The sequence below is a fragment of the Dromaius novaehollandiae genome, chromosome 13 (assembly GCF_036370855.1).
Source record: "Dromaius novaehollandiae isolate bDroNov1 chromosome 13, bDroNov1.hap1, whole genome shotgun sequence".
In the NCBI taxonomy this organism is placed as follows: Eukaryota; Metazoa; Chordata; class Aves; order Casuariiformes; family Dromaiidae; genus Dromaius; species Dromaius novaehollandiae.
In genome coordinates, this window is record NC_088110.1 from 7,142,957 (window position 1) to 7,165,236 (window position 22,280).

The 22,280-nt window shown below is 39.6% G+C and overlaps 1 protein-coding gene across 8 annotated transcripts in view; it reads right to left on the reverse strand.

Moving 5' to 3' along the window:
* The window catches only part of CHD9 (chromodomain helicase DNA binding protein 9), a 105,416-nt gene extending 84,713 nt beyond the window's left edge, over nt 1-20,703 (reverse strand). For 6 of the 8 annotated variants that reach the window (XM_064519540.1, XM_064519537.1, XM_064519541.1 and 3 more), the window contains exons 1-4: nt 20,427-20,703; nt 12,417-12,497; nt 11,224-11,312; nt 1,843-3,440 (exon numbers count right to left, since the gene is read on the reverse strand). In XM_064519540.1, the coding sequence (XP_064375610.1) occupies nt 1,843-3,282 (1,440 nt within the window). In that variant the 5' untranslated portion in view covers nt 3,283-3,440; nt 11,224-11,312; nt 12,417-12,497; nt 20,427-20,703. Of the gene's footprint in view, nt 1-1,842; nt 3,441-11,223; nt 11,313-12,383; nt 12,498-20,206; nt 20,259-20,426 lie in introns of those variants that run through there. The other 2 variants (XM_064519535.1, XM_064519536.1) reach the window with 2 other exon arrangements.
* Between the last annotated feature and the right edge of the window lie 1,577 nt (nt 20,704-22,280).

The window sequence follows — 22,280 nt, forward strand, 5'->3', positions numbered from 1 at the left end:
CAAGCTATGTAAAAGCAGGAGTCTGTATTGAGTTCTTCCCCTCCCCAACAATTTTTTTTTGATAGGACACAGTTCTATATCCTCAAGTATATAGTTATTAACTTACGTATTTTATATAGCCATATGTATGTATATTTAATGTTAGTTGCCTCTATTTCAAAATACATATATTGAAAATTAGAAAACATTTAAATTCCCTATCCTTTCCCCCAAAAAAGCAGAATTCCCACTGGAATTTAAAACAGGAATTTAAAATAAAAATTCCTATTTTTACTATTCACATGTATATGCATTAAACAAATACCCTCACAATTCTGGAAGACCTGTATAACCTGCCATGGCAGATGAATACATGCATTTAAGCACAGAGTGGTTATGGCTCCTTTTGCCAAACCCTCTAATTGAAGAAGGAGTTTCAGTCACTCCTGTTAAATCAGATCTGGGCTTGAAGCTACCAGGCAGTGCCAAAACATGATACTATTAGGTATTAATTTATAAGTCATGCAGTCACTGGTGCCACGCTTAAAATGTTGACAAGGAAAGCTACTAATCTACTCTCCAAAACTATAGCATTGGATTGAAAGATTCATGAATTCTAGAGGCTGAAAAAAGAATTATTTGTGCCTTTGGTTTTTAAGTCTCTCCTTCTATATTCAAGATGTATTTTCTTTTTAGGAAATTTTAGGAAAAGATTTAGGACTCTTAAGCTGAAAAAATCCCTCAGAATCTCACATATGCTGAAGTTTCCAATAGCTGTAATAAAAGCAAATGAGTTTGCTGGTTACAATGTTGTGAAAAAGGAGCTTTCCTTACCCTTTCCTTTTTTGTTTTGTTTTTGGAAAGTTTAACTACTTTCATACGAGATCAAAGCAATCACCAGTCAATATCGCAATTTACTGCCACTCATACATGTCACTATAAAATACTAGTATGCAACACAGATGCAGATAAAGGTCTGCCAAAAAAACAAAAACCAAATAAAAAAATACCTCATGGCAGGGACTTAAGATCTCAAACAATTAACAAAGTTATTTGAAAATTCACCAGAATTTTCAAACTGGGAAATGTTTTGTCTGCAAAGTTTTGGTTTATTTCTCTTGTATACCACTGAAAATGTGCAAGGTAATTTTTATGCTATCCTGTCTTCTATGTGAAGACTTTTAATACTTGCAATAGATGAGGTCATGTTATGCCTGAACTGTGGAATTTTTTTGTTTTAGCCAGAAGTAACGAAGTCAAACATAGAAAGAAGAAAGTTAGGCATAGCTTTTTGTGCATTTTGTATTATTAATACCACATTAAAAACAAACAAAAAACTCCTGTATTTTTAGTCGATGAGCATGAGCACCATGTTACCTGGCAAAGGACCAATGTAACAACAGAACCAGTACTACTCTGACAGGAAATCAGCCACACAAGTAAGTTGTACTATACCTTTTTAAAATATACAAATAAGTCTTATTAAAACTCTCAAAAATTCTCTTATCAGTACTTCAAAAGACAATTAGCCATTATATTTGCACCTAAAGCATAAAACAACCAGTTTTCTCTGTTGCACTTAGAAAATACAAGTACTGGAAGGGCAGGCACCCTTTTGTCTAAATAAATATTTCAGGTCATATATATCTTGTTTTCTACAAAGATAAAAATGAATAGGGAAGAGAAAGCAAGATTTTCATCAGTTTTCTCCTGAACCAGCAGTTACTTAGACTTCGTGCCAAGTACCAGCAAAAGCTCTGAGACTTCAGTTACCGCAGTTTGGCAAAAGTACCGGCCGCTGTTATTCATTTCACCAGAACAGCCAAATCAGACAACTCCAAAATAAAACAAACCACTACATACCTGTCCTTGTAAGGTTATACGACTTCTGTCTTGCAGATGCTGATTGGAAACTGAGGAATGCCAGGGATGGATCTGACTTTGAGAGTGTGTTCGAGCAATTTCAGATGACTGTGTTACTTGTGGTGGGGTTATATGGTGTTCTAGATCATGCTCTAAAACATGGCTTGTGCCATCCTGAACAAATGCAGAATCATCAAACTGTGGTAGAAGGTCTTCCTGAAGGAGGTCATCTGGGTCAAGTCCTGTAAATGGTTCACTTTGGGTCTCAACTTGATGAAGTAAGTTCTCATCCAAAGATGTAAAACCATTGCTTTCAATTGGGTCAGTGAAATGGCTTATCTGAGACGCAGAACCAGCAGAAGCTGGAAAACTAATATTCACAGGAGAGAGTTTTGAACTACTAAAGTTGCCCTGAGGATGTGCAGAATGCAACATTTGAAAACTATTTGAATTCAAAGGTGTATTAGGATTCAACATGTGCTCAGTTGTTTCTTGCTTGGTCCCTGTTTGAGATGTAAAGGCATCACTTCCAGTGAAGTCAGAGATAGAGTGTGTCTGCTGGCTAGAAGAAAGAGCTGTCGTAGACTGAAGAAGGCTGGTAGGAGAAATGTGGTTATTAGAGTAAGAATAAGGAGAAGAAAATTGTTGGGTATTATTGACAGAACATGGAGTAATAGTTGAGGACTGTCCATCAAAATTTCCCTCTTGATTCCCACAAAAATGTATTGAAGCACTTGCAGTTTGAGAAAACTGTTGAACGGACAGAGGCTGCTGTGAAGTTGATGGATTAGAAACTGGAGGTGGGTGGTTAACACTGACTCTGTGAGTAGATACATTAATGTCCATGAAGTCTTTTGGCTGACTCAGAGCATCTTGCCCTGCGTTAATGTTGTTTCTGCTTTGTTGCGACCGTAGTGAGGCACACTGATGCTGCGGTTCATTAGCCTGAAATAAGGCAAAGTCATGGTGTGCTACAAAGCTTTTGTTTTGCTGCATAGACTGAGAATGTCCTTGATGAAAGGGGGACCCATTTTGATTTGAAACGGTTGTGGCAGTTTGATGACCCCACATAGGACTACCATCAGCCACATCTGGAAACAACCCATTAGACTGGTTCTGCGGATGAATCGGTGAACAACTAAATTGAGAGTGTGGTGATAAGACATTGTCAGCTGAGCTATTAAAAGACTGACTGACTTGGTGAAGTTTCAGTGAATCATACTGGTTCAGCTGCTCAAACTCACTCATCTTTTGTTGGTTTTGAGCATCTTGCACATGGTTCAATGAGTCTATGTGCAAAGGTTCAAATTCTGCACCCAAATTCAATTCATCAACAAGTGAAACAGGTCCAGGTTGAACAAAGGCATCATCTGACAAACCTTCTAAGGTCTCACTAAAAAGATTGGCATCATCAAAAAAATCCATCATAGGATCAGTCATCTTGATACGTCTGTACTGCTTTCTCTCTCAACTCCAAAGGGAGTCAGTTTTGGCCCTCTGCAGTGAACAGAAACAGATTATATCCAGTAGTTACCACCTTATCCAAGGCATGCCAACATCCATTAGTGCTTCTGATGAAATGCAAATCTTAAAGCATTCTATGAGAGAAAAAGAAAAACAGAATGATTACACTTAATTTTTTTTTTAAACTTCCCTCACAACCTCCTTTCTCTCCTCAATACATTTACAGATTTTTGATACTTTGTTCGTAATTCTGTAGTTCAGTTAAACCGCAAACCAAATTTCTGCTTATATTCAATGCTCTGTGTAGCCTTTATAACTTTTGTACATTATATAATTAAAGTAATATTTGATGTTTTAAATTAAACGGTTTCAATTGTTTTATTCAGTTCACTCTATTAGCTAAGCACAATTTCAGATCCTCCTTTGCCATTTTCATTAAAACCACCCAAACTGTAACAGACTTGTGCTCCAAAAGTAAAATGGATTCCTTTTACGGTATCATTCTTAAACAGCTGTAAAAAGAAATCAAATATAATACATATAGTGTACATAATAATTTTGTGTATCTAAGCAAAAAAATTGAGAGGATATAAACCAGATTTTATAACAACAACAACAGACTTCAGCAGGAAAAGCTGAGATACTCTGTTTCTTCCAGTTAAGCTGCATTAAATAAAGATTCAAAGAAAATTCATTTAATCCCATATAACTAAGCTATAGTAAAACTCCTATTTAAAGGAAAGGGGCAAGGATGAGTGTAGTGATACAGTTAAAAATAAACACAGGAAAAGAATTAAACACCTTTGGTTCAGCAACAGCATTTACCCACTTATTATCGAGTTTTGCAACATAAGTTATTTTGCTCTTTTATTTATTCATTTACTATATCATTGAGTGATTACCAATGAATCAGTGTGCAATCAAAGATTTCAGGCAAGGGGAGCTGAGAAGGATGGTTAGCTTAACTTTAATTTGAAATCTAGCAGATTTGTATCGTAATCAAACAGAACAGGAAAACCATGAATGAAAATGCATCTTTGATAATTCTCCTCCATAGATAACTAGAAAACCTCTAGAACAGAGCAGCAGTCATTTTAAATGAGCACCCTCATGGAATAATCATTCCTTTCTCCTGTCCATGCATATATCTGATCTTCATAAAGAGAAAAACAGCCACACCTTTAATTCCTAGAACTAACCTCGATATTCTCCTCCTCCCTTTCTACTGCAATCTTTCATTAATGGATTCTCCTAGGAAGACAGTCAGCAAGTATAGAAGCCTTCCAGAAATGGACACACCAGAAATCTGAAATATTCTCTTAAGGACAAGGTTCCCATTGAACCTATTAAGTACGAAGTATATCCACCCAGCCTTTGACAGGGAGATGAAAATCTGTTCTGTTCACAGCAGAACTCCCATGGTATGGTACTGTGACCTTGGCTGGTATAAAGCCTAACCTGACATTAATAAGCCTTGCTGAGGGATGGGGTACATAAAACTTCTGGTCTACAAACAAAAAGGACAGACAAATTTTGTATCATACTGAAACGTACAAAGCAGGCATATCTATCAAAGTACGAACCGGTATGAGCATTAAGTACTATGAGGAGTACACAGAACAAGTTTGCTATAAAAAACCCCACACAGGCTAAGCTGATGGTTTAGCTTAGTAACGTAGCCACCCATTCCAAGCTATACACGCACAACTTACTGCTTAAAGTTAGGGCTTCCTAAAGCCTCAAGTTAAAAGCAGTATTACCATAAATTAGGCTCTATTATATTCTAATGATGATCAAGCTGTTCACTTACAATTAAAAGCAACAGAATGATACCTTCCCAGTATCAAATACTGCCTTTTACCAGATGATGAAGGAACATCATTATCCAGGTACAACATGTATTTTATAATACTGTCTTTTATTTTAATCAAGTCAGTAATTTCGCACAACAGAAAGTAATCCAGAAAGGCAGCTATTTATATTTAATGGAATTTGACTGTGTCCTCTTGTGTTTTAACTTCAGATACTTTTCAGCACTTTTAACAAGAGAGCTGTCTTCAGTTACCTACCCTTACACATCTGAATTATTTTACTATTCCAGCTGGGCAACTCCTCTAGGCTAGACCAATATAAATCAAATGAGCTCTGCATCTCCCATTCAGTAAGAGATATGCAAGAAAACAGGCATACAAAAGGCAGATATTTTTCAGAAAAGAACCAAGTATGATGAAATAAATGTATCCAGATTCCTCCAAATCAATGCCTCCAAAGACCAGCGTGGTTTTCAGTTTTTATAACACTTCTAATATAATCATCTCTCATCTTCGGATATTCTAACTCAAAAGATAAGTGAGGAAAGTGCTATTTTAAGAAAGAAAAGACAACCAAGTCAGATTAAGCAGAAGGAACCAATATCGTTGTCACAGAACAAATGATCTAATTAAGAGACCCCCATCTGGGAAAAGGTTTGAAATCACGGTAGTCACGTGTAAGATGTCATGTTCCAGGATGTCAAGGGCTCCGCTGTTAAAAACTGAGATTTAAAGCCTGCATCAATATAAGTTTACATAGTGGGACTGAGCATAAACTGCTCAACAGAAAGTCATCTGTATCCCTGATCAGGTTCTGAAATCTTCTATTGTATCAATAGGTTGACTATACACAATGGCTTAATAGGCTGAACAGTTAACCACTACACAGCCCAGAAGCAAAGGCAACATATAGCTCCTTGGTTATGCCAAGATACCTCATTGTGTGTTGTAAGCCAGGCTACCCAATTTGTGCTAATGGGGGGGGGGGGGGGGATTTTTTCCCCCTCTTTAACTATATAGGTAAATTGGGACATAGAATAATTTTACATAGGATAACTGACAGTAGAAGCATATGGACCAGCTACTCCGTAGTAATTAACTATTATACTTGCTCTTGAGTTAAATACATAGTAATTTAGAACTATCAAATATGAGTAAAACTATCTTGCACTAAGAAAAATACATAAAAGCATGCACCAGTTCTCTTCCTATTCTACTGATGACTACGTAACTTTGCAGAAAAAAAAAAAGATAAAAGGCATGCAAAATAGCAGCTCAGCACAGTCGCAACACTAATTCTGAGCTTGTCTCACAGTAGCCTGTTTCCCTGCTCAAAACCAAAAGAATAGTTTCCATCTCAGAGTTTTTCCTACTTTCTTTCAGCATAAGGAAAAACAGGGAAGGAAAAAAGCAACTACAAAACTTCTCTGCTACAAACTCTCCTTTAAGAAGCAATGGTTTGATAAAACAGGAAGTTTTAGTAGGTCTAAAAAGAAAAGGTAACTTTAAGATGTCAGCTTCAAGGATCCGAGCAAGATAGGTATCACAGACAAACTTGCAATATGAAAAATCTAAAGGCTAGATACATGAGAAATCTCTCCAGGTTAATTAGTCCCATGCAAATTTCTTATGAAGAAAACTTTTCTGTAATAAGGAGATTGTGAAGTGAAAAAAAAATTTTGTTTTGGATAGGATGCCATTGTAAACAGCCCAAAACAATTCTGTTGCAAAGACAACCTGTCTTTTTTCTGTTTTTTTTTTTTTGGGGGGGGGGGGGGTTTGACCAGAGTAGTACTTTCATCCCTAGTCTTTTTCTGTATCTACAAAATCCACTATGTTCCTTCTGCCCAAAGAAAAGCATAATCAGGAAGTTCAAGGATATCTGATTTGGAGAAACTGGCCTTTTTTGCTAAGTCATCTTACAAATTTATTTAGCAGTTACCCTTTTTGTTTCTCTTTGCTATACTTGAATATGAAAACATTAAATTCTCAGCCTGCAAACTGTGAAGGCACAATGGTGCCATTTGTGACCATAACTGGTATGTAAATACTATTTTTCTGTCCCCTCCTCCAACTCTACCTTCTCAAATCCAAGTTAATGAAACAAAAAAGTTCTGACAGGAAAACTCCTTCTACATGCTTTCTTTAAACTTTTCTTTTGTCCATGTCCTTTCTCCCTCTTTCTTACACAGCAAATGATAGCAGCTACATTTGTATTTTAGCAAACTTTCATCCAGCCCTCTCCTTTCCTAAACAGATACGTGGCACCAATTCTAATTTTGGACATGCTTTTACATTCAGCTGTCAGAAAACCATTCAAGGAAAAAAAAATATTTTGAAGACTTTTATCTATTGGACTTGACAACTGCAAGTTTAACTAAGCAACTGCAGCTAATGATTTACAGTACTTGTTCCAAAATACTTCCCACTGAAGATGATCTCCTATTGTACCTCAATTTTAACTGAATGGGGGAACTGGTTTTGAATCTTTACTCAGTGATGTAAACTACAGCAACAGGGGCAGAATGTAAAAAACACAGGAGATGAGGTTTTCCTTCTTCCTTAAAAAGGAAAACTTTGTTTTGTCAAAAATAAATGTTTATTTCACTGCTATGGTAGATAATTTCATTTAAAGGCAATTTAAAGTTTGACTTCTCATAGCAAATATTATGACATCTTTGTGTACTCTTACATAGAGAATTTGTGACTAGGTTACTGTAAAAGATAAAAGAAATTAAAATTTTGTATGTCTAAATTCCCTACTGTTATTGTATTTTGATTTAATATTAACCTTTATCCAGCTTAAAGTTGGCGAGATCCTTCTACAAATGCAGATGTCCAAGAGCTGCTTGGACCAATTCTAGAAAACAAACAACAGACTACAAACTACAGGTACAAGCAGATGAAGCAATCAGAAGACTCTGTTCTTTTTATCAGAGTTTAAGAGATTACTGCCCCCTATCCACTAGAATTGCTTCAACAATATTTACCAACAATAGGACATTAGGTCAATTTATGATTTTCCTATGTTGCACACTTTTTTACTAAATATTCAGTTTCAATTCCATACAGTATCCTTAATATTACAAATAAAACGTAATCCGAAGACATTCTGCAATGTTTCTTACTAGTATTTAATTTCTCCCTTCGTATTTTAACCTCCTAATTCTGTATCAATCTAGCTGATTTACATAAGAAAACCAATCAACAGAACTATTTCAAGGTAACTACTACTTAACGGGTGTAGAAAAAAAACTTCAGTTGGACACACTATTCTGAAATAAATGAACTCTTTCCTCAAAAAACAAACCAACCAACCCCAACAACACTATGTTCTCTAAAACTAATTACCAGGAAACATCAACATTATTCTCCAGACTTAAGCTGAAACACATTTCCACGTTTGCCATCTTCGGTCATACTAAAACATCTAGAATTTAAACAGTACTAAGATGAAATCAGGCAAAGATTCAGCACATTATCATGACATCCCCACTTTTATGTTTGACAGACGGGGTATCATTGCTGTGCATGAATGATGTGTGAGAGTATCAGAGAGAAGAAAATGAATGACGTTGAGTGACCATTTTTCACAAGAAAAGTTGAAGCAATGACTATCCAGAAACTTGATAGAAGTTGCCTAAGAAAGAAGTTACGGACAACTTAATAGAGAGGTGAGATGAAAAGAGGAATCATAAAAGCATGTCATGACAGAAATTCAGACTACAGGCAGAGGAAATAGAAGAGAGACACACAGATAGTTGTAACTAGGGAAGAGCTTTATTTTATGTGCATGCAATCAAATTCTTTTTCTTCTGGAAAGCAATGCAACAAGGAATAACAGACTTACTTCCAAATAAGACATCTACCAAAGATACTGCAAAAAACAGTTTTATTTGCCAAATTCTATATAGTATACAAGAGCATCACAGGTTTGTGGCTTCATATCATTTGCCCACCTACTGGCAAATGGACCACAGAACACTAAAAGAGGGATACAGCATACCACGTTGAGAAAACAGATACTGGAGAAACTGGTAACTTCTGCATAATATTCAGAAATGATATAGCTATTCCCTCCTCAATTTTAAAAACAAAAGACAATTACATTATATTGTCACATTTAATTAAAACTAAAGCTTGTGCTAAGTGTAAAAAGCTGTGGCAAATTAAATAACAGAAATTATTTCCCACTAATGCTTCAATATAAATGATAATCTATCACAGACTTAAAGATCAATGTACATGTTAAATTTAAAATGCACATTAAAGGGACAGCACAATTTCCTCAAAATCCAAGAAATTCAGAAGATTAAAAAAAAGGAACATTTAAACATTTAATAGAGAAATTATCTATGATTCTCTAACAAACAGGAATAAGTAAATCTTTGCACAAGTTCGCCATGGTATCTATAGCTAAATATGGATTGAAAAGATCCATTTTCTCTTACTGGCATCACTTAAAATTAAGAGAAAGTTTGCTTGGGTACTCTGCTTTTTTAAATTTATTATTATTAATAGTACATATGCAATTACATATTTAAATATGCATTTTTATTTTAAAATTGTTTATCTGTATGCATTTATAACTATTTTGGAGTAATAAGCCATCCGCATAGTATACTCATACTCTCAATTTAAGAGTTTTGTTGAGAATTTCTCTTTTGCTGAAGAATCCACAGTGTCCTAAATATCTTAGATAACACAAACATCTGGTATTTTAATTTGAAAATCAGCAAAAGAAAGATTCAGAACTGATTACTCTAAATTAAATTCTCAGGACTAGATTCAAGTCTATGGCTACTGTTTTTTATATCTCAGTAGGAACACAAAACTGTAGCATTTTGGCTTGTGCACTTACACTACACAGCAGTCTGACCACATATCTACATTTTTCTTGCACCAAACACCTCATGTCACAGTCCCAAGAAGCATACAAGCTCCCTTCTAATCCCTTCCCTCCTTTCTCTTGAAGCAGGTAGTCTCTGGTAAACAAATATTAAAGGTTTGGAGGAAAATATAATAATAAATCAGTATTTGTCAATGGTTATGGTCATTCATAAAAGTTTAAGTCAATCAACACAACAAATGATATTTCACTTGAAAGGAAACCTCATCTTCAATGTAAGTAAAGACAAATTTCTACCACTATCAAAGACAGCGGCCTTCAGAGTATGGGACAGCTTCTTCACTGAGAATAGCTACGCTTAAGCTCAACAGAGCAAAAACACACAGAAGAGAAGGCATGTCAGGAAATTTTTATATGGAAATTCCATATCAGAAAGTCACCCAGCAACATGTTTGGGCCACTTACTATACTGCTTTAAGAGACCCACTTTAATTTTTAACTCAAGATGAATTTTAAAAGTCTCAAAATGACATTTAATCAGGCAGTACTTTACTTCATATGTTACAGAACTTGGTATTATATGTTCTCTCCAGATATGACCTTAGCTGTTTTATTTAGAAACTTACAGCCCTTAAAAATACCACCAACATTAAAAGAATTCTTATTCTCTAGGGATATTTTTGTTGTTGTTTTGTTCCTACTTTTTTGAAGTAGGGGTGTGTAATACCACACAGCTAGTGAATAAAACATGCAGTCCTTTAGATGAAATAAAATCTGAATTCTTGGAAAAAAAAATTTCAATTGCATGAAACTTGCATCCTTTCCTTTTGTTGCTTTTCCAGCACAAAGTTCCTTTCTTCCTAGAGGTCCAAATTCAAAAGATGGTGATATACCTAATAAAGACTGTAAAACTGTACAGATCTGAAAAGTAATCTCAAATCTCAGACCAACTTTTAAATTTGTACCTATATACCATCAGCCTGTTTCTCTACCTGTAATATTAAGTTGATTTAATTATAGCTGATTAATAGGTTGATTTAGTTAGAGCATTGATACTTAGATGCACGTATTTCAAAGTTTCATGATTAGCTGGAGTCAAAATTAAAAGCTAACACAGGCACTTAAAGAACCCTACACCATTGTAGGTATCTGTTTAAATCATTGGAAATAAAAATAGGTTGCTGAAATTCTCTAAATTCAAAATATCCAGTACAATACTTAAGAAAGGGTACAAGTCAAGATCAAAAACATCCTTACCCATGAATATAGAACACATCTCTTTAATGAAGAATTAAGTTGTTCAGGGATGTGCTTTATCTCCAAATGGATACCTCATCATTAGAGACCTAGAAATAAAACATGATAAACAAGTCGCACAATAACCAACTTCAAGATCACACATTCAGCTGTTTGAATACTTCAAACTCAGGTATTTGGCAGATATTATAAAAAGAACACCAGAATTAATGCATTATCACCAGTAGCCACAATATTACAAGTGGCAGATAAATGAGCAAGTTCTGTAGGACCACTGAGAAAAGAAGCAAGCAAAAAAACCAAACCAAACCAAAAAGCCTCTACAAACCTCTGTAAGATAGAGTCTGTGCCAGAGTACTTCAAGTTTTAGGATAACTTTAAGGCTCTGGTACAAAGACCAGAACCAAAAATGAAATGAGGTTTTTGGGTTAGGTTTTAAACTCGTCCATGCTCAAAGCCCTGTATATTAAATGAACATTATTTTTTAAAAAGCAGAAGCAAAACTTCTGTGATTACCTAGTGACAGATGTACTTGCCAACAGTCACTGACACTGCCTTTCTAGGGGAGTGCACTTATGATAGTTTTACCCTACTCCTCCCCTTGCCATACTAGGTAGAGGAGCTCAACTTCTCTTTTAATCTAAAAGAAGCTCCAAAACATTACATAGTTTAAGGGAAAATAGGGAAGGGGTGGGCGGGGAAGTGGGGAGTAAACCCTTCTAGGGCATTTGTGGGAGGGAAGGGGAAATATCAAACAGAACTCCCATCCCATAAAAGTCTTCTTCCCATCCAGAAGTTAGAGTCAAGTTTTAAATTATTTAACTGTCAAGAATTATGTAGCATTTCAATACACTTTATAATTCCTGAATGTCTCTTTAATTAATAGACATTTGTTGAACAAAGTTATAATATTAAGGTTTTACAATATACAAATTAGCAGAATAGGGACATTCAAAATTTATTTTAATTTAAAAAATTTTTTTGAAAACTTGCAACTTGCAATCAAGTATTTTCCCCCAGTTACAAAATTTCAGCATTAAAAAAAAAAAAAAAAGAAAGAAACCTAATTCACTTGTGCCTACCACACAATACAAACACTATCTTATGCACTCTGCTATCTGAAACTTGGTTGTCCTTCCTGAAATGAATTCTGTCAATACCTCAAAGGAATCAGGCAAAAAGATGATTCTTACTCTTCAGGCCAATAGAGTCCACTTGCTTGAACAGCTTCCAATATGGAGACAATCGTGGAGAACTTACAAGTTTGAAAAAGCCTGTGTTAAAAAGAAGAAAAGAGATATATAACTGAATACACATTGGCCAGATCTATTGTACACATCTAATTGTAAAATATAAGAGAGATTTCATACATAGAAGAACCACTGATGATTATACCAAGTGCCAAAGAGAAATACATACAAAAGCAACTAACAGCTTAAGATGAAACATGGAATCTATATTCGTAGCTTCTCAGATAAGCTATATTATACACTGTCTTTTAATTACATATATACATATGCATTAAATGCAATATGGTTAAAAAGAAATCTGTAAAGCCTCCCTAGTTGATACATACTCTTAATGTTTGCTTTTAAGTTTTGAATTGGGAAAATTCACTGATAAACAAGAAAGCTTGTATTTTATCAGATGGAAACAATTAAATTTGTTACAAACATGTCTGGATAAATACATATTAAGCTATCTCCGAACATTTTTAAAAATAATCTTCCACTGGCCAACTAACGTGGTCTGTTCATAAAATACTGAAAAAAAAATGCATTTCCTTAAATGCACATTGATTCCCTTAGTTTTGAACAAAAACAATTTTTCTCATTTTGTACACTAAAATGCAAATTTTAATACACATTAGTGTAACAGGAATTAAACTATTCACTTTAATCAGTCTGGGATAACCACCTTCTATTTCTTAAATCATGATCTTAAAAATAACAAAACTTACTTAGCTTTATACAAAGTCCTTGTGTGCGTTTATGTCTTAGGCAAATACATCTTAGAAAATTTAGCAGTAGTTAAGAAGCTACTGTTTTCAACTACCTTGTTCACCTCTGCCAAAGGTTACTTCCCTGAAAGCACAATATGCAAAACAAAACATGTATATGTGCCTCAGCTGCTTCAGTGCATAGTCTCTCACTTTAGCTTCAAGCCATCAACTAGACAGTTTAAACTATCCCATTAAACTTTGCACTGAAATGGCTGAGGTGTGTACATATATTCCATTTTCTCATTTCTGTTTTGTTGGCAATAAATTCCAATATGGGAACAATAATAAAGAAGCCGGGGACAATGACAACATCTTAATTTGCTACAGCTGTCTGAACTAGAACGATATCAAAGTTTGGACAACCTTCTTGTAAAGAACATAAGGTTTAAGCCTTTTTGTTAGGTTCAACACTTCTTTTTAACCACTAAATCTTTTCTGAGAGATGTTTATTTCAACATAAAAAGGCTAGTTAACAAACTAGTTAAATAAACCTAATTTATTCAAGAGTAATTATGTAAAGTGTTAATGTAAGTTTTCAAAAACTGCAAGGAAATGCAAAGATTTTGTTGCAAGACTGCTGAAGGAAGCTATACAAGTAACTGGTTCTGCTTTTTCAATGTTATTGTCACTTTGCTCCTTCAAAGCATACTTGTGAAATCTTACATAAACTTCACAACTTCAAAGAGTTCTTGATTATTTTTCTAATAAAGATCGATGACATTTCCCAAATTCCTTATATTCAGGGAAATTTTGAAAATCACTGTGAAGAACTACTTTTTTCTTTAAGAAATCTGCCCACAAATCTTAGCATGCCTGTACAGAATATGAATGGCTCTTTTTATTCTCTTTACTCCTCTAAGAGTGAATATAGCAGATTTAGTGTTTTAGGTATATTTTATAATTTACAGTTTACTTCTGGTCATTAGTTCTGTCATAAACTTGAGCAATACACCTTAAATTAGATCTACAAAACCTGCTTCTGAAGTCCAATATCTTTCTTGAACAATTACAGTGCAGTCAAGATGTAGAGAATCATTCACTCTGAAAACCAGAAAAAAGCCTTCTCATTTTCACATGTGGCCTAAACCAAGATTTCATTATAAACCTTCAGAGACAAAACACAGCCTAGCTCTCTTTCAACTCACAATCTGATAATACACTAATTTCCAGCAATTCTCATGTTCTAGTCTGATGAGCAACTTGGTAAACTACCGAAAGCTGTGTGATAGTTTTCTGAGCAGCATTAGTTTTATGATCTGGAAGTACCAACCAGAACAACGCAAAGGATCATCTGTGTTTTACAGATGACTATGAACCACACGGGCTATGTGCATAGACCAACAGCACCGACGATCTAACACTCAGAGAAGTCTCTCCCAAGAAAATTTGGTGGGGGGAGTGCGGAAAGCACAATTTCAACTCTTAATACAACCAGATTAGGATACCACAATACTGTTCTACTGAACAGAACATGTTCAGACTTCCCATTCCATGTTACATTAGCTGGCATAAAGAGTCTCACATACAAAAGTCTATGCCTTTTGGAGAGAAGGCCACATACAACTCTTCTAACTTGTAAAAGACCATTTCTAAGGAAATTTGATACAAAGTTTCTCAAAACAGTCTCTCCCAAACACAAGCAACACAAGACATTTCAAGTTTGTGAGTTGTTTAATATACTCTTCTTTGACAGCATCTCAAGCAAAACAAAAATTTATCACCTTATTTCATTGTTTCAGCAAACTTGGGATGCATTCCTGAACTCACCTGCAATAGGGAGTCAAAGATTCCAGACTTCTACTTTAACATCAATTCTCTATCACAAGTCTGACAAAGCAGACTCAAAAAACTTTCCCTAGTTAAATGGAAGCAATGCTCATCTATCTTTCAAGGGTACCTAAGAATTAATTCTTAAAAACTTCCCTCAAAATCTGGTTCTGAACCTAAGTTAAAACCAACAAAAAATACTTTGGAAGAATATTTGCTGAAATCAACAACACATGTATGACATAGACTCAGGTCCATTCTCTTATCTAATACTATTTTTAACATTGATGTAAGCCACTAACTACACTGGCTTTACTACAAGACAACTAAAAACAAAAACATATCTGATGTCATTCTTCGATTCCTCCTAACATATGCAACACTAGAAAGGAAGGTTTTTATGTCATTATTACACAGATTAAATCTTTGTGAAGCTTGCAGACTTCTTTATTGGGGTGTTAATAACATAAAAATAGTAAAATTATTTACTGCTCAAAAGACATTTTCAGGATAGATTTTGGGAGAATTCCTGAATCTTGGTGACTAATGGAAAAAACTGAAGCTTTTAGCACTCCTCATGCAGCACAAGAAAAAGTGCCCAAGAACACATTGCAGAAGGAAATCATTTGGTAACCAAAGTTACTAAATTTTCTAATATGACTCAGATAAAGAACAAAGTCAAAATTATTATTTGACTTCAGAAAAAGGAAGAAATTGTTTTTTCATCTTCTGGCAAGTTTTAACTGCTGATTTAAGATTAAAACAAAAATATGCATCTTTAAAAAACAACATAGTTCTTTTAAGAAACAAACATGAGTGTACACTAGTGGCCTACAGACATTAATACTTGACATCTCTTTGGGAAGCTGTGTGAATCAAGATCTCAATGCACGTGCTCACTGACATATGGCACATCATGCCAATATATATCGGCTGAATTCTGAGTTAAAAAAACACAAACAAACAAAAAAACCCTGCCTCCTCCCAGCCTCAAACTTGTTTCTTGCAGTTTAATAATGAACATAACATAAAGGGAACACTGAAAGGGGAACTTAGTCTAAGGTGCTGCCAAAAGTTTAACTTGATCACTTAAGCTCCTCCTAAAAGGTAGCTGTGTAGCCATCTAAATATTTATAGTATGTATTATTGCTAAGATGCTAACATTTCTGAAGTAAAACTATAGCTTCGCTAGTCACATTGTTGTTAGTGATTTATAGCTGGTCTGCTGCAAGTTTTCAACTTCGCAGTTCCTTCAAGACATGGTCACTGTAAACAACATATACTTTGTATGCAATATTTAAGAAACACTGCTTAAAAATGATCTCTCCTCCTCACACTACTGTGAATAATAAAGTCCCATGTTCAGCCTCTTTGACTTTGGGCCAGCTCTCTTGTATTCGTGAATTGACTAGCCAGATAAAAGTCTGAGACTCCTGCTATTCCTACATCCAAAGAAAGAGATGCAAACCCTTATGGGGTAGTTGCATGAGCAAAAGAATTAGATCTTAGCATCACAGCTTTCTTTTGCTAAAGCAGAGAGAGAACATTTCAGCAATACTCTAAAATAGTTTCAGTAATGCTGAGTTGCTAACTATCAATTCTTAAACGTTTGGCTTAATAAAGAGACAGTTTCTCCATCACACATGTACACGGGTGCAGATGTACCGCATCCCTGAAGCACTGTTTCTAACTAGAAGAGAATCAGTAGAAAATGGAATAAGAATATACTGTATGAGCCTGACAGAGTGTGAGATTTTTAAGTGTCCATTAAGCACACTGCTTCTTAGTTTGCTAGGACAGAGACCATAAAAAGAACAAATAAAGACAGGTCAGGGGAAGAACAGAAAGCATGCAAAAAACTAGTTTAGTTAAAAAAGAAGTTGAGCATTAAGTTATCCAATTTCAGTTAAACTCAGAAAAATATCTGAACTGGATGATTTATGAACGTAAGTAGTAAAATTTCCTGGGTATTTAGTTTATACACAGTACTGAAAGAAGTATAATACTGCAACCTAGAGCTGAGTGGGACCACACCATTCCACTACGTCAGATCCAACTTCTTATCCCAAACTGCGCAATATCAATATCAAAGTAAGATAACAGTCCAGTGTTTAGACACTTATTTCAACAAGACTGAAATACAGGGAAGAAAAATGTATCGTTAGAAATCCCAACTAATAAAATATATGTATAATTGTCCAGATTAGCTTTATTTTTGAAGTATGTAAAGGACAAATATAATGTTTGTAAAAATTTGTTTTGTAAAATTGTAATGTACACAGAAAACTTGCAACTGGCCCTATAAACCAAGCAAGAATAAAAGTTTAACTATTGACTTTATGGGTTGCACGAACAAGGAAACTTTGAACAACCGTGTCCATCTTTTTGCTTTAATCCACCTCCATCACTAACTTGTCTCTCATAAAAGGAAACAAATGAGCAACGTCTGTTGCAGGGCTTCTACAGTCTCTTAGTAGTTGTTCAAGTCATACATCTTTTGGATGGCATCACTAAAAATACTTATTGAACAAAAAGGAAAAAAAAAATCACACTGTGCTTTCAACATTTCTCTACAACTGAATTTTTGAACTAATCTTCAGGAGCATTCAACACCAGTGGCTCATGTGAAATGAATAGATGCCGAGATTCCTCACCAGACTTGAAAAATTACAAGACTTTTAAGATTCCAGTTCTTTTGGCAGTAAAAGTGACAGCTTTAATCTAAGGGAGATAAGTTAACACATCTTCACCATGAAGAGCAGCATATACTCTTATAAACTGAACTACTTGCTTAAACACTAAACATGAACATATGAATAAGCTCCCACAAAGCAAACTAGGTACTTTAGGTAGAACAGTGACACAATGTAACTACCTATATGCCTGCCCTTATCTTATAATAAATCCAAAGTAAGTTGATGTAGCTTATCCATCAATGAAAAAGTAGAAAACTACCTCAAATTTACTTTGTTAGAGAGTTCACAGTGGGCAGTAACCAGAAAGTTGCTGGTATATGAAGTTCACATCCTACCTTAATTCCCACTACTTTCTTTGTGTGTCCTTGATTCATACATAGGGGCAGGGCACACGGTTCCCTGGATTAGTTAACTTTCACAAACATATATTATTTTTTGCTTTTTGCTTGGCCAAAACTGTGTCCTTGGTGTTTTTGATGCCCCATGTGCCAGATGCAGGAACAATGAAAAAGTGATCACTGAGCCTGAAAGAAGAAACGTATTAGTGCCTAGTGCGGGGGAAGGTGTTTGACAGAAACTTTGTGAGTATCTGAAAATAAAAAAACCCACTATTGCTATTCATTATTTAACAGTTCAGAAACTGTGAGATAAAAATCATTAGATTTAAAATATTTACCATGCGAAAGCAACTGGCAAAAAGATCATTATGTTAAAAAAAAAAAAAAAAAAAAAAAAAAAAAAAAAAGAGAGAGAGAGAGAGAGAGAGAGAGAGAGAGAGAGAAAGTCAAGACTCAGGTAAAAATACAAATATTGCTCAAAGATGACTGAATGTTAATCTTCTGCCTAGAATGTTTAACATATTTCTATATGCATACAACCTACTATAACTAAAATAAGGTGAAATAATGATTTTGCCTCACACCTACCAAACGGGAACTTGACGGTGTTGAACGACACACTTAAAAAGAGATGCACAAAGCTGTTATTACTGATGACCCTAGTTCTCTAGAGAGAGGACAATTATTGTTTACGGCTACTTCTCACAAAGTCTCAAAAATAGACACAAGAGGAGAACTAGAAGCTTTCTCTCTTTATACTGATTTCTATTTTGTCCCCTATGAGCATGCATGACAGCATGCTCAGATCTCTTCTACATGAGGGAGAGAAACAGAACTGTATTTCTTCATACTGTCAAAGTTAAACAACTTTCACACACTGAAAGAAGTTTTTAGTTGCTAGAGATTCAGGGCACTTATACAAAGACAGTGAGGAGTGCAAAAAATGTCCTAAAAAATGAAAGTGCATGCATTAGCCTCAGTGTCCAAGGTGTGAATGACAGATTTCTGGACCCTGTTCACGTACTTTTCCTCCCTGCCCATAAAAATCTGTGTGAAAAGGGAATGAAGAAGTTATCACATCTGTTTTAAGCAGGTCATTTTGCCTCAGTAGGAAATAGCATTATCTCTCCAGTCTGATGCCATCTACCCACCCAGTGCAGCACACAGAGAGTACCCAGCCAGCCTCAAAAGCCCTCTGCTTGCCATCCCAGAAGGAAGCCAGCTTGCGGTCTCTACCTGCAACACGCCAGCCAATAAACCCCAACCCTGTACTTCCACACCCGAGCCCCTCTCCGAGCCTCCGCTCGCGCAGCAGGGGCCTGTCGCCATGAGCTGCTGGTTCTCCTCGCTCCCAGCATCTTCCAGCCCCGAGGAGCAGCCGACCGCATGGCTGTCGCGAACACGCCTCGCCCAGCGCCGGCCCTTCCACATCCCTTTCCCCAGCTCCCACATCCTCTGCTGCCAGGGATCCAGGCCAGCGGGCCGCCGCTCCTCTTTTTCCAGCGCTTCGCTTGTCCTGGGGAATTATTCTAATTCCCTGCCCACCTCCATCTTCGTGCACGGGGAGAAACCAGGTCCACCACCACCGCCTCCCCGCCTGGGAGGTGCCACGGCCCTCGGGGCCGCTCGCCCCCTTCCCGCAGGGCCCGGGGCAGCCGGGCGCCCCTCGCGGCCCCTCCTGCCCCCGCCGCCGCCCCCGGGGGGAGAGGGGAGCCGGCCTCCCCCCCCTCCTCCCCCCCGAGGCTGACACCGGCCCGGCTCCCCGCCGCCTGCCATCTGCCCACCTGCGGGCGGCCGGGGGCAGGATACCGGCCTCGCCGCCGCCGCCCCCGGGAGCCCCCCGCCCCCTCCAAACTTTCCCTCGCCGGGGCAGCGCAGCGCCGCGGCGGCCAGGGGCAGCTCCGGCCTCGCCCCCGCCGCCGCGGGAGCCGCAGCCCGGGGCGCCGCCGCCTCCACCCCGCCCCCCCCGCCCGGAAAGCGCCTCCCGCCGCCGCCCCCGCCGAGGTGCGAGGCAGCGCCGGGGACCCCGGGGCCGGCGAGGGGCGGAAGCGGGACGAGCGGCGAGCAGCAGGCCGCGCCAGGCGGCAGGAGGCCGCGGGCGAGCCGGGGCCGGCCGGCGCCGCCGGCACCTGGAGCGCGGCCTGCTCCGGAGGCGGCAGGCGGCCCCCGCACGTACTCACCGCCGGGTTCGCCATTACGCGGCGGCGGCAGCGCCCGGAGCCGCCGCCGCTGCCCGGCGGGAGGCGGGGGGGTGGGGGTGGGGGTGCCCCGCGCCTGACAGCTCCGCGCCGGGCGGCCTCGGGCAGGCGCGGCGGCGGCAGCGGCGGCTTCCCCTCCCCCCTCGGGGATTCCCCCGCCCCCCCGGCGCCCAGGCAGCCGCTGGCCGGGGGCGGCACTTACCGGGCGGCGCAGGCCGGCGGCTCTGCCTGCTCCCGCCGCCCACCCCGGCGGGAGGCGGCCGGGCTGCGGGCGAAGTTTCACTCGCTCCGCGCCGCGACCCCAGCGCACCCGCGGGGACGGGCTGGGGGGCACATTTGCATATTTGTCACCCCCGCGCTGATTGGCCGCCCGCGCGGGGGCCGCCGCCGCTCGCTGACAAGGCGCTTCTGGAGGGAGGGCGGGCGCGCGAGGGGCCGGGGCGTGCGCGCGGCGGCGGCGGCGGCGCGGAGGGCGGGCAGAGCCCGCGGGCAGGGGAAGGGGTGTGCGCGGGGCGGGGAGCGCGTGGGGGGCGGGCGGGGAAGCGGGAGCGTGCGAATTTCCTCCGCGAGCCGCCGTCACCTCGCCCTGCAGCCCCCGGGGGAGGGCGCAGCCCTGGGCGGGGGGGAGGGGGCACGGGCCGCCGCGGAGCGGATAAGATGGTGCGTGAGGGGAGGGCCGAGCCGATCCAATATGGCCCCCTCGGCTGGCAGAAGCCAATCGCGGGCGCGCTTACTCCGGAGGCGGCCGCGGGGCCAGGCCGGGCCCGGGGTGCCGGGCAGGCCCCGCGGGAGGGCGGCGCGGGCCCCGCCGCGCCCCCGCCCCGCGCTGGCGCAGCCGCCGCCGGCGCTTCCCTGAGGGCGAGGCGGGCGCGACAGGCCGCGGCGGGGCGGCGCCTGCCCCTGCCCCGCGCTTCCGTGAGGGGCCGCCCTCGCGCACACGTCTCCGCGCCCGTTAAAAGGCTGGCGGCGGGGTCCGGGGGAGCGGCTCCCCTAAGCCTCTCCCCTGTCTCTAGGGAGAGCCCCTGCGGGCGGCAGCCGGCTTCTCGACCTGCTGGAGGCATCGGCCGCCTGGCGCGGAAGGCCCGGCGCCGGCCGGGAGCGCGGGCAGAGCCGGGCTTCCCAAGGTAACGCAGGGCGGGCGCCGGGCACGGCGCTGGCGCGGCCTCGGGCGCGGCGTCGCCATTTGGAAGTGGCTTTAGTGCGTGTCACAGCACGGAGCGCCACGAACGTAACCACGTTACACCTTTCCCTTGCGTTACCTAGTGGGTTTTTTCTTTAAATCACATGCAAAGTGTCTTAAATGCCGAGTATTGACTCGGAGACCAAAATTATAAAGTAGCAGTAGATGCAGAAAGCACTTTATGTTCACATTATCAAAAGAAAAACAAACATGCACACACACTTAAAATCTTGAACTCCACATTCCTGTCCCAGGACCCTTTTCTAGTGAGGGCCATTTCCCTGTAGCAGAAGGCTGCAGCAGAAAGCTGGAGAAGTGAACTTAGAGTTGAAAGCTTAGGGGAGTGATGTGGGGAGGGAGGAAAAACCTAGAAGGGCTTGCTTGCTATTTTATCTATAGGGGCATAGAAATAGAGAAATGCTCTTCAGGTGAGCAGTTAAGTAATTCTCACTGAGAAGGCCTCAGCAAGACTGGTTGACCTCAGGACTAAGGTCAGCAGTCTCAGTGCAACAGAGTTCCTGATCACAAGTATCATGCCTGGGATGACTACATCCCTGTGAGAAATCATAGCCTAAGGCTCCTCATATAGTCAGCTAGAAAGGAGCTAGGGTCACACCTCCAGTTGTCTCCAGCTTCTTATTTACTTTCTTATTTACTTCTTTATTTAGAATGTATTTTAAGATGAGGGTTGATTATTGTACCCTGTATCAGGCTTATGGGGCATCTAATGCACTGAATTATTTACTGCAATACATTATTTAATTGATTTCAGGGTTTCTAAATAATCAATTAAGGTTCTGTAGGTGCAAGTGTGAGATGTGTTCCTGTTCTCTGTTAGTTCAGAAGGTAAGCCTTTAAGCAAGATACTTCAATGTT